The sequence below is a fragment of the Vicugna pacos genome, chromosome 18 (genome assembly GCF_048564905.1).
Source record: "Vicugna pacos chromosome 18, VicPac4, whole genome shotgun sequence".
NCBI classification, from domain to species: domain Eukaryota; kingdom Metazoa; phylum Chordata; class Mammalia; order Artiodactyla; family Camelidae; genus Vicugna; species Vicugna pacos.
The window spans coordinates 33,783,933-33,797,287 of record NC_133004.1 but is presented as its reverse complement, the minus strand read 5'-3'; the positions used below and the strand labels follow the sequence as shown (position 1 = coordinate 33,797,287).

Below are 13,355 nucleotides of genomic sequence, written 5' to 3'. Positions count from 1 at the left end.
ATCGCCTAGCGTCTTCCCTGGCCCTACGGGGAACAGTGCAAGCTCTGCCCTTTCCTCTTGGTGTCTCACAGGGCAACGCAGAGGGAGTTTAATTTCAAGGCTGCGACTGTGAGTAACAGTGGGCAATGTGAAAAATATGATATTAAATTTAAAAAAAAAGTTTCCTTCTAGAGAGCCATTCCTTTACAGAATCCTGAATGCCGTGCGTCTCTTAAGACTTGCTGATGAAACGGAATCAGGTGGCTGGAGATGTAGCAGTTTGGGACCTGTTGGCATAAATGGGAGGGTGAACTTGTGGTCTTAAACTACTGATCTGCATGGCTTTCTTTACCCCAGTCCATTCCTTACATATAGGCTTAATCTATTCGTATTTGTGTTATGACTCAACGGAGACCAGGAAAACCAGTATATTTGTAACAATCAGAATGTCATCCAATATATAGTATTTGCTTGATTGTGATTACTGGTGAACTGTGGTCAATCAATAGTTTTATATTCATTTTCCGAAAAATAGGGCCTGAACACAAATTGACAGTGATGGAAGTGGGACAGTGGCTATCTTCGGATTTATTAGGTGTTGTGTGATCAGGAGGGGCCCAAGGGAACCAAGGGGAGCGGGGACCACAGATGTTCTACGTCTTGGTCTAGGGGGTGGTTACCTGGGCACACACATGGAAAATTCATTGAGTTGCACCTTTTGGATTTACGCATTTCAGTGTATGTATTATATTTCAAAACAAATAAAAAATGCAACTCCGGTGCCTGTACTTGCTTCTGTGTCCCCAGTCTGCCAGCTCGGTGAAGAAGGAGGGATGTACATTTAGAACTCAATGACCTCTGTACGTTCCTTATCAGCCAAATGCAACTCCCTGTGCTCTCAGGCTCATTGCCAATGCCACCTCCTCTTTGAAGTCTTCCTGGAATTCCCTCCTAGGTTTGATCCCTCCCTCCCTGTGCCTCCCAGACTTTGGTTATGTTTTAGTTATCACACTGTGACTTCAACTCACTTTCTCTGGGACCTGAGAACATGCGCGTCTGGAAGCAGGACCAGGTACAGAATTTGCCAGTCTTGGTCAAAATAAAAAGTGGGGAGCCTCTTGTTCTTGGGGAAAAAGTTTTGCCTTTCTTCTGCAGCCCCTCCCTCTACCTGTCCTCATGTTTCCTATTTGCCGTTTAGTGTCACACTCCTTCATACACGGGGATGCTCACAGGGCCAGCGCAGACTCGTAAGACCAGGAAAGCCGGGCAAGGCTTTCGTTCCCTACCTGCCCGAGGGAAAGACATTCTGTCCTTCTCCTTTGCTTCCTGACTGCCATCTTTGTGGTTCCTGTCTCTCACTCTCTCTCAAAAACAATTGAACGACAATGCAAAGGACAGCCATCCACAGAAATGCCCCCTTAAGGACACTTGAAAGGACATCCACAATTTGAAATTAGGCCAGTCACCTCCTGGTATGTCCCTTAAAGATCAAGTGACCTTACAACTTATTGTCTAAACTGGGACCTTCTCAGAGTGAAAGGGGCACCATTAACAATTACACCAGGGACACTGGGACTGCCCCAGGCAAACCAGAGCATATAGTCATCCCACTTAGAAATGGTCCTGCTGGTGTGGGGGAAGGTGACAAACAGCCCAGTGGCAGAGCGCACGCTTAGCATGCACATCATGCCCGAGGGCCTGGGTTCCGTCCCTAGTACCTCCTTTAAAAAAGCAAAAACAAAAAGCTGTCCCGTTTCATCTCCTTATTATGCAGAGACCCTAAGGTCCAGGTTGGGGAACATAGACTTAGAAGTCTATGATTAATTATTTGTCCTTATGTGTTTCCCATGTCGCCCACCCTTGGTGCCAGGCTCTAGGAGGGCGAGAACTACATCTGCCTTGTCCTGGTGCCTGGTACAGTGCCTGGCCCTTCGCAGGTGACTTTAGTATTTGTTGACCGGCTCAGAACCACACAGCAAGTCACTGGCACAGCTGGGATTCCAGCTCACTCTTCTGATCCTTGACTCATCACACTCCCCTTCTGGGGGGCTGAGCTAGAAAGCCTTAGGGGAAGACCCCCTCCATTTCAAGGGTCTTTTCCGACTCCCCTGCCCCGACCACCCAAGCACTCCCCATTTCTCCCCCTTCCTCCTAGAATTCCCAGCTGTCTCTGGATTGAGGAGTTGGCTCCAACCCCAGGAGTAGGGAAGCTTTAAGGAGGTCAGGCTTCAGTGACAGGGACGGTCCAGACACCTGAACCCTGGGATTCTGGGAAGAGGCCAGATGTTTAGGATGCTGGGACCCCTACTATGGCCACATGCAGGGGAGCCTCATAAGCCATGCTTTTCTCATGAAAAGTGATCTGTTCCTGAGTCTAAAAGCAGCCCCTCTGGTCTGCCAAGTGGCAGGATACCAAGGGTCCCAAACTCAGAAGCCTCTGGAGCCAGGCAGGTGACATCGATGAGTGGTGTGGGTGGGAGTGAGCACCAGGTAAAGGGAACAGTTATTCTCAGGCTCCAGGACCCAGAGCTGCCGGATCTTTCCATTTCTCAAGAGAAGTAAAAAAATCTGGATTTTTGTGTGAAATCTGATTTTTAACAGACACACAACTGATTTTTAAATGACACATGAATGTGATCCTGATACAGTTTTTGACCTCTGGGCTCTTCTCTTGGCAGTAGAGGGACAGCCTACCAGAAATCAAGACTTGGGGGGATACACAGGACCAAGGAGGCACTGGCAGCCTGTCCCCCTCCCTGGCGGCTTCCCTGGCCTTCCCTTCCCAAGGACGCTGGGACAGATGCCCCTCAACTCACAATACCCACACCAGGGCCTCCATGGGAGGGAGGCCATGGGGGATGTGGAGAGCAGCTCACTGTCCACCAAGCATAAACCACGAGCCCATCTCCCTCACCTTTGCTCAGCTCTCGCCCCTCCCCAGATTCCAGACTGTTCCTCCCTCCATGCCAGACTGGACACGAGTTCTCTCTCCTTCCTTCAGTTCCTCTTAAGAGCTGAAGGAGCTGACCAGCCCCCAGCCTACCCTACCAGACAGAGACTGCCCCAAGGCTTCTCCCAGCCCCGAGGGCCCCCACTCACCACCCAGGAGGAGCACAACTCCAAAGGCCTTTGCCAAGCAGCGCATCAGAGAAGAGGAGGGCCAGGCTGCAGAGCACTGGAGGGTGCTCAGTGGCTTGGGGGTAGTTAGAATAACGACTCAGGGCTTGACGTAGCAAGAGGAAGGCTCAGTGAGGAGGTACTTGTTAATTACAGAAAGATGGGGCAAGAGGCCAAAGACACCTTGGTGAAAAGCCCCCATACTCTCACCGCCACCACCTCCAGGGCGCTGGCTTCCTTCTCCAGGATCTGGCTGTCCCAGAAGACCACTCACTCCCCAGCCCTCGAGACCAGCCTAGGCAGTCCTGGTAGCTCTCTGGGGCCTCAGGAATCAGGCTGCCTATGAGTGGAAGGGGCAGAAAGGAGAGATGAAAGGCCGCATTTTTGACCGAGTCCAAGCTCATACTGCTCGATGCATGACAGGCCAGCAAGTCGAGAGACAAGGTGTTTGGGGCAAGGAATAGCAACTTTATTCAGAAAGCCAGCAGATGGAGAAGATGGTGGACTAACGTCCTAAGGAACCATCTTAACTTGGAATAAAATTCAAGCTTCTTTTATGTTAAGGGAAAGAGGAAGTGGGAGGGTTCAAGATTAAAGGGTAAAAGGGGGCTGTAGACGTCTTGGAAACACCTGGCCTTCAGGGGCTGCTCACATAGGCTGGATCACAAGGCTCTTGCAAAAACTTCAAGTTGTTAACAGGTATTTTTACTCTACCATTCTTATCTCTGCTTACCAAAAAGTTTTCTGGGCTGAAAGCAAACTTATCGAGGACAAGTGGCAGCCATAACCAGCTTGGACCAGAGGATGGGAACCTTCTTCAGGGAACTTAATGAGCTACTTGGGCACAGGCAATATTTCTTTAACATTTTACTCTTCGTGTGCAGGGCTAGAGTAATAGAATACATAAGCCGAACAGAATGAGGGAGACAGTTCTAACACGGTGCTAGTTCTGTCCTTCGTCCGTCACACCCCTGCTTGGATGTGAGCCCAGAGAGGAGCAGACCACTCACTGCCTCAGACGGTATGTGTGTGGGCGCGGGTGTCGCTTCAGAAAGCAGATCCCATCAAGAGGAGAACGCACAACCAAGCTGGTAAACTCATGCAATGGATCGTAAATTCATACAATGACTAGCCAGCAATACAAGAGAACAGACTACGGGTATACGCAGCAATGGAGATGAATTTCACCTTTGTCATCAGTGAAAGAAGCCAGACACTGGCTTGCATTAGACACGAGTCCTTTCGTATGAACAAGGGAAACTAATCTGTGGAGGTAGAAATCAGAAGAGTGATCAAAAGAGTGTTCGGATGGGGTGGGAACTTCCAACATGTGTTAAATTTAGCATTCAACGCCTAATAGTTTAACATTTGTTAAATCGGGGAGAGGAATTGTTAATTCTCTAATTTTCTGTGTGTTCTAAATATTCTATATTTAAGCATAAATGAATGTCTTTCAAAAGCATGCAAAAAGGCCCCAGTAGAAGGATACAAAAGCTGAAGAATAGACTTAGAAAGCTAAAATACATGACAAAAATCCCTAACTGTGGCTGGCACATTATTTTAAGTATGTCTCTGTCAGATATATAAAACCCTCAAAGTGTAGATTAAATGTCAAGCACAGTAGTATCCTTCCCCCTGTATCCTTGGTTTCAATTTCCATGAAAATATTAAATAGGAAATTTCAGACATGAACAATTCCTAAGTTTTCAATTGTGCACCTTTCTGAGGAGCGTGACGAAATCTCCCACCATCTACTCAAGCTCACACTTGACGTGTTGACATGACTCACCCCTTTGTCCACAGTTATCTCGCCCCCCACCCCCCCACCCCCTCCCTGTTAGCCACTCAGTAACCAGCTCCATTATCAAATGGACTGTCGATGAATCCCAGTGCTTGTGTTCAAGTGACCTTTAGTTTACTTCATAATGGCCCCAGAGCACAAGAGCAGTGACACTGGCAATTCAGATAAGCCGAAGAGAAGCTGTAAAGTGCTCCCTGTAAATGAAAAGATGAGCGTTCTCAGCTTAGTAAGGAAAGGGGAAAAAAAATCACATGTTGAGTTTGTTAAGATCTATGATCAGAACAAATCTTCTATTTGTGAAACCATGAAGAAGGAAAAAGAAATTTGTGTTAGTTCTACTGTTGCACCTCAAACTGCAAAAGTTATGGCCACAATGCAGGATAAGTGCTTAGTTAAGATGCAAAAGGCATTAAATTTGTATAATAAGATATTTTGAGAGAGAGGGAGAGTGGGATCGCATCCATGTAACTTTTATTATAGTAAACTGTTTAAATTGCTCTATTTTATTATCAGTTATTGTTGTTAATCTCTTACTGAGCCTAATTTATAAATTAAATTTTATCATAGGTGCGAAGGTATAGGAAAACCATAGTGTAGATAGGGTTCAGTACCATCCAAGGTTTCAGGCATCCACTGGGGGTCCTGGAACATATCTCCCATGGATAAGGGGGTACTCCTGTATAGGCAATATAAAATGGCTTCCTAAACAAAAATTTTAGCTTCATTTACTTGAGCTGATACTTAAGAGACAGAAGAAATTAATTAAACGTTGGGAAGGGCATGAGTGAGTCTCCTGCAGGGAACTGGGTGGAAGACTGTGATTGCTGACTTAGGCTGACTTACCCACTTCCGGCAAAGGCTGTCAAGGCCAAGTTGAACAACAGCCTTCTCCATCTTGTACTAAGGGGTCAGTAGCAAACAGCACCCTGTCATCAGTTCTGTGGATCTGTGAACTTCTCTCTGTGTTTGGAATCAGAGAATGATTTTTTGACGATTCTCCTTAACCCCAAAATTTAAAGATCGCTTCATTTCCTCCATCTTCACCACACCTCATCTTTTAGAAACGATCTTGAATGAGATCACATTTCATACATCATCTTGAATTTTGGACTTCCCTTCACAAGCACGGCTTGAGGCTAACTAAATTTTGGCTGTTTCAGCAACTGTAAAGATTTCCAACTTTGCTTCAATTGTATTATCACTTATGTCAGCAGAAGTGTTGTTTCCCACTCATTTTTAAAGAATAAGGGCTAACTGCAAAAAGATATTTAAATACTTGTGAAAATCACACACAGCCAGGAAATGGTCTTTCTCTCAAGCCCAGTGCTAACAGCGCTGAGGCTCTGACTCCTCCAGCAGTTGGTGTGAGTGAGGTTTCTCAGCTCTGGGCATCCTCAGGGCACTTAATGGGGCTTCCACACTTAGAAGAAGCACCAACTCTCGGTAAATATTTTAAAGCTTCTGATATTGTTATTTATAATAAAAAATATATAATTGATCTTTGTCCTGTACATGGAACAGAACTCCTAAAACTGTTAGAATTTCCTAAGTCATGAGATGATAAAAGTGTCTTTTGTTATGCTAATGAAGTGACTTTTGGAAAGAAACTAAGTATAGGGGCTGGTGACCAGCAGAGCCAACCACCTGATTAGAGATTTGGAACTTTCAGCTCCCCACCCCCAACCTCCTGGGAGGAGAGAAGGGAAGTTCATTCACCAATGGCCAACAATAGAATCAATCAGCTTGTGTAATGAAGCCTCCATAAAAACCCTAACGGACAGGGTTCAGAGAGTGGAGTGGCGGTCTTGTAAAGGGCATGGAACTTCCTTGTATTCCTTCCATCTACCTGTCTGAGTTCTGCCTTTTATAATAAACTGGTCATCTAGTAAGTAAAATGCTTCTCTGAGTTCTATGAGCTGCTCTAGCAAATTAATGGAATCAAAGGAGGGAGGTCACCGAAACCTCCAATCTGTAGTCAGTCAGAAACACAGGTGATAATGTGGGCTTCCAATTGGTGTCTGAAGTGGGGATGGGAGACAGTCTTGTAGAACTGAGACCTTACCCTATGGAGTCTGATACTATCTCTGGATAGATAATGTCAGAACTAAGTTGAATTGTAGAACACCCAGCCAGTATTGGGAAATTGCTTGGTGGTGGTGAAAACCCCAAACACAATCCATAGCTTGGAACTGGGATGCTCAAAACATTCACTGGTGTCAGGAATGGGGTTTACTAGTACAGCCCTGGCTCATGGAAACGTGGTTTAAGAAGAGAAAGGGTAAAAGGGCAGAGAATGACACAAACGTTTGATCCCTGAATGGCACCCATCCTATGAACTTCAGCCATGCTGCAATCTCTTACTAAAGATAAAACTTACGAATACAGTTTAAAACCAGTAGTCGCCTGCCTCCCAAGGAGCTGGCTATTGGATCTATACAGAAATGCAAAGTAATAAGCATGCTAAACATACAATCCCGTGATGATTATTGTCCATAATTGCTAAAACAAAATTAAAAGAAAGTGCTGAGTTGGGCAATGATGCTAAACCAAGCTCAGATTTAGGTGAGTCTGAACTTAACCACTGGCCTCAAAGCCATGGCCCCAAGGGGAAAATTGTGCAGGGTGTTAAGAAACAGCAGGCCCCAAATGGAGTCTACTTGTGTAAACCCCACATTAGCGAACAACCACTTACTACTTAAACTTTACACTTACAACCTCCCTCAGGGATATAGTTTTAGCCAGTCAGTCTGGAATTTTCTAGGCAGTGCCAATGATGTAATCTGCCACAAGGGTCATTTTCATCCTCCAAAGGAAGATGAAATAATCCATTTTCTGCTTATTAAAGCCTCCCATTTTGTACAACACCTCAGAGATTTGCTGGATAGGGTGCTGCCTGGTTCATGAAGCGTTCAAGAAAGCCAATTAGATCTTTAAAGTTTACTGTGTGTTCATGTGAGTCTCTCTTTTTGTGTTGTAGAGGTGTCTTATTTTTCACCTCCAAATGGTATTACTAAATTTAATTTGTAAAAGAGCTCTATTTAATTGGCTTAAAACCAGAAAAGGACTTACATGAGTGAAAATTTAACAGAAAATAACCCAAAGGCTTTTCAAGTTCACATGATCTAAGACAAATCTTTAGTAAATCAAAGCTAGTTTAAGGTTGTTGTTTTAATTAAAACAAGCCTATCTTTAGAGTTATCAACATTGAGTATAAGGCAGATATACAACTTTCATTCCACTTGGGTTTATTAACAAAATAAACTTGCAAGCAAAATGTGTCAACAAGAAAAATAACTTGGTAAGATAAAATTTTCATAAGTGATCTAAATACAATTGTTGAAAACAAATAAATGGATGTAAGCAAAATAAAAAGTTTCTAGGTACACTTATAAAATAGTTTCTCCAAATCTTTTTGGTAACCTGAAATCTTAAAAATATGCTAAATTAAGCTAAATGATGCATAGTCTTTCAATATCTAGATCATTCCCCAAAAAGATAAAATACTGAAACATTAATTACTGAACACAAGTTTCTCTACTTTTGTCTTCATTTTACAAACAAACTGCAGATATTTGGGTCTTTCAGTAAACATGGCTTGGTGCTGAGAAATTTTCTGTGAGAGAGCACATATTTCTAGAAATGATGAAAAATGTTTATGTCTGCCAATCCACAGAATGTTAATGTAAGACAGTCCATAATTGTTTACTTTTTAGCTTTCACTAAAATTTAAAGATTTCTAAGGGTTAAAAAATTCTGTGATTAAAGGATAATGGCAAGAAGAGTAAGATGTGTTTTTGGTTTCAAAAAGGATTTATGAAAGAGGAATCTTTGGAAAAGAATTGTGTGTCTGGGTAGGACAGGCTAAGATTGGAATGATTAAATTAAGTAAATGAGGCTCAAGTCAGCCTTGCTTCTGCCCACCCCTAACTCCCCTGCACTTACCCTGTCTCACTCCCCAGTGACCTCCCCCCTGTTCCTACCTCTTCCTCAGATCACCTTCATGGCCACCTTTGATGTCTCCCCCACGGCCATGCTGGGAGACCGGCTGCTTCTGACCGCCAATGTGAGCAGGTGAGCTGGACCAGGCCTAGGGCATCACCCCCTCCCGCCCAGCCTCCTCCCCTGGGGCACTTGCCAACTGGGAGACTCCTCTTTTTCCAGTGAGAATAACACCCCCAGGACAAGCAAGACCACCTTCCAGCTGGAGCTCCCGGTCAAGTACGCTGTCTACACCGTGATCAGCAGGTGCCACACCACGACCTCAGAAGGGTCCTCCCCTGTCACTCTGTGGGGCCCAGGCAATCCTCAGTCTCTGCAGCAGCTGGCCACCTGCCATATTTAAGTTTCACCGCCACCTTTTCAATTGGGCGATGCTGCTGCTAGCAGCACTCACTGATCAATCCAGTGTTTATCGTGGGCTATTGATGATAACAAGAATTGTCACATTGTCCCCATTACATCCTACATTTCATAGAGGCTACAGTTCTCAGAAGCCTTTCTTAAAAGCCTCACGATTGTCCAGGATTCCCTAGACGTATGAGACGTGTCCCTGTCTTCAAGGTTCTTACAGCCTCACTTGGGGAGCAAGGTTACCCTGATCACAGGCAGAGTCTCATCAAGGGCCTCCCTGTGGTTCTGAACCCTGAGGTTGTGTGAGTTTCCAAGGCGGGGTGGGCGCTAGGGCCTGCTGTCAGGGGAGACCTCCGCTAAACACTGAGGGCTCCGTGACGTTGGGTGTAGACCTTGGGCAGGACAATTGCTCGTTGCAAGGAACAGAGTCTCACCCTGCAGGGCTTTCAGAACCACCCCTCCTCCTTGACCCAGTCTCCATGGGAAGGATGCAGGAAACGACCTGCTTGTGGCAGAGGCTGGGAATCAGGCAAAAGCTGGATGGAAGGAAAAGGCCTTAAAACGCTGCCCGGGGAGGGGTAGACCGGCTTTTTGACACTAAGGAGTCAAGTTAAGGGCTTGAGCAGATACCTTCCTTCAACAAATACCTTCCTAGCATCATATGTTCCAGCCACAGTGCTGTGGTTACTTTCTGTAAATTCATTTCACATTCAACAGAGACTTACTGTGCCCTCCCTAACATGTGCCATCAACACCAGACGTAACCCCCTGCCTTTGTGAGATCCGTGTACTCGTGACGTGAAACGGGCCCAGGTGGCTTGGCCTGGGAACCTTCCCTGCTAGATCTGCCCACACGCCTCTTTGGGTTTCCTCCTCCCGCCCAGAGTCTCCCACCCTCATTCACACCCGCACGCGGGGGCTCTCGGCAGCCCCGCAGGAGCAAGCTCGGAGCTCCCTTGCTGGGTCGCCTGAGGGTCTCACACTTGCTTGCAGGGGGCCCACAAGCACAACACGCCAAGTCTCGGTGTGTGTGGCCCAACAGCCTGGTTGTACTCTGCAGTTGTGAGTCTGAGGGTGGGGGCACTCAAAGGGACCCCCCAGGACAAGGCTGGGATGTTTTGGGGGAGCCGCTCACAAAGGAGGGAGGAGACTTCAGAGTAGGAGTCGGGGTCTAGAATTTGGACGGTGCAGGCACAGGACTGGTACCCAAGGAGTGGAGCGTGGAGGGGCGGAAGTGAGACCAGCCATGGGGTGAGGGGCCAGGCTGGCCGCTGGGCCTCCAGATGGGCCTAGGAAGGCCTCTGGAGGTGCGGTTACACTGAGACCCAGAGAAGAGTCTGTGTTGGGCCCTCCCTCACCTCGTGGCCCCAAGCCCAGAGCAGCCAGGGAAATAAGGCCTGTGGGAGACGAGACAGGAATGGGTCCAGGAGACCTCTGTCCACAGCATCAGCCTGAGTCTCCCCAAACCTTTGCCGTGTCCCCGTGCCCATCCAGCTTCCTCCGTGGGCAGCCTCTGCAAGCACTTTGCGCCCAGCTGGAAGCCCAGCCCTGCTCCCTAAACCTCCCGTTACCCCACGTCAGCCACAGACCTCGTTCCAGAGCAGCCCAAGGGCCACTGACCCGTGTTCTGTTAAGCTCCCAGCCAGAGCCTCCTCAGGGGGCCCTAATGGAACCCCACATCCACCCATTCCCCTCCTCTCCCCAGCCATGAAGAGTCCACCAAGTACCTCAACTTCTCGGCCTCAGAGGAGAAGGACAGCCGCAGGGCCCAGCACAGATACCAGGCAAGTGAGGGCGACTGAGGAGCGTGGGCCGGGGCGGGGGGCCCAGGAGCCAGAGACTCGGGAGGGATGTGGGGTTTGGCATGACCTTTGCCCTCACTGCCCTCCATGCAGGTGAACAACCTGGGACAGGGGAACCTGCCTGCCAGCATTGATTTCTCAGTGCCCGTGGAGCTGAACCGGGTGAAAGGATTTAATAACTTTATGATCAGAAATTTGTCCAAGTTGGAAGCTGATATTCAGAGATTGATAGAAAAAAACCAATTCTTCTTAGCCCTTCTCTTCTGAGCTAAAGGTATCCAGAGGGAAAGAAAAAAGATTCCAATATAGGTGAATGAGGCTATCTACCCTCTAGCATCCAGGCTACAATTCAACTTTTTGAAACATTAGAAACAACTGTCCTTATCGTATGAATCTTCACAAGACTAGAGATGCAGCTCCAGAGACAATTCAAAATTCACCTATTCCTTTTCACCAGTTCCCCAAACCTTCCTTGTGTATCTTATCAGTCTCATAACTCAGATTCTTTCCTGTGCTTTGAGTTGAAAATGTTAAAGTACAAACCTCAGAAAGGTAATTTTTAGCAGAAATAAAACAGAAGGAGGAAGGTCATTTGAAATTTGGGGATGGGGGCAAGGAAATCCTTAAATCATCTTCTAAGTTCTCTGTTTGCCTCTGTCTGTATGTTCATGTGTGTCTACATATGCTGCAGAGAAGTGTAGTATTTTCTACCTTTGAATCACATTGCTAAAATTAATTCATAAGAAGAATTCTATTTAATTGTCTTGAAAACAAACAAGTGCTTATAAGAATTAAAATTTAAGAGAAACTGATCCAAATGCTTTTTCAAGTTCTCATAATCTAGGATTAATCTTTAGTAAATTAAAAGCTACTTTAGGGTTTTGGGTTTAATTAAAATAAGCATGTCTTTAGAGTTATCAACACTGAATATAATGCAGATATACAACTTTGATTCTACCTGGGTTCATTAGTCAAAGAAGTTCATATTATCTCTGTTACAGAATTTGTCAGCAAGAAAAATAACTTGGTGAGATTAAAGTTTTCACAATTAAACATAATTGTTAAAAACAGGTAAACTAAATGGATGTAAGTAAGATGAAAAATTTCTAGGTGAACTTTTCAAGTAGTTTCCCGAAATCTTTTTTTCAAATCTTAAAGTTTTCTTAGTTGAATTATATGATGGCTAGCCATTGAATATCTAGATTATTCTCAAATAAGATAAAATAGTGCAACATTAATTACTGAACACTATTTTTGGCTTCACCTTACAGAGAAACTAACACTATTTGGGTCTTTTTAGTAAACATATTTGGTGCTGAGAAATTTTCTATGAGAAAGCACATGTTTCTAGAAATGATGGAAAATATTTATGTCTGCCAATCCACAGAATGCTATTGTAAAAGACAGGTCATAATTGCTTACTTCTTAGTTTTCACTGGAAAGTAAAAATTCTAATATATGTAATTAAAACCACTAGAGATAAGAAGGGAAAGGAATCTTAAGTGTGGTCAGAACTGGCTAAGAATTGGAATGAATTTAACTAAGTTAATGAGTTTTAATATCAAAAATAAGCTGGTGCAAAATTATTATTTGGTTTTCTCTCTGTGGAAAGACAAAGTTTTTTTGTTTGTTTTTGACTATTGGTCTGCTTTTCATTGTAGAAGGCTTTTCTTTACCTTTTAAAATAATTTGACAAGAAAACATGGATTCTGTGTTTTGTCAAAATAATTTTCTGTGTTCAGAAAGCTGAATCTTTTCTATTGAAAAAGCTAGTTTTTTTTAAAAAACAGCTATTTAACCTTCTGATTTTGCTTTTAACGTTTTGTGTTATCTTTTTATTTCAATAGGTAACTAAGTATTGTTTGAGAGTGATCTATAATTCTTTTTGACCAAGTGTTTTAAACACTTTTTGATTCTTTGACAAACTTCCCCTAATTATAAATGAAGTCTCTTTTGACCTCAAATTAAACTGAAAAATTGAAAAACTGAAATTTTTCAGAGGGCTCCTGGAACATTTCAAAAGATTTGTTCTCTCCCCTTTAAAAAAGGGAGATGTTAAACAAATTAGGCTTATCTGAAATGTTAAACCGCATGTGAAGCGTTGTCAGATAAGTAATACAAAGCCTTCTCTACGTTGTATTTATATATGTATATGTTATAAGTGTTTCAGAAATTATGTGAAATTCCTGGAAATCTGATAAGTCCTGATCAGTCATAATTCCAGTTATTATCTTAAAATGTTGTGTGTCACAGAAATAACCAAATGTCCTTGTCAATCCCTTCATAATGAACTCTCATCAGATCTT

General features: G+C 44.5%; 1 protein-coding gene across 1 annotated transcript; it reads left to right on the top strand.

Moving 5' to 3' along the window:
* Window positions 1-1,027: 1,027 nt before the first annotated feature.
* Window positions 1,028-11,316, top strand: LOC107033300 (integrin alpha-X-like). The gene is made up of 5 exons (XM_072942150.1): window positions 1,028-1,051; window positions 8,889-8,968; window positions 9,059-9,142; window positions 10,953-11,031; window positions 11,143-11,316. The coding sequence occupies exons 1-5, from the start codon at window positions 1,028-1,030 to the stop codon at window positions 11,314-11,316; spliced, it is 441 nt and encodes a 146-aa protein (XP_072798251.1).
* Window positions 11,317-13,355: the final 2,039 nt, after the last annotated feature.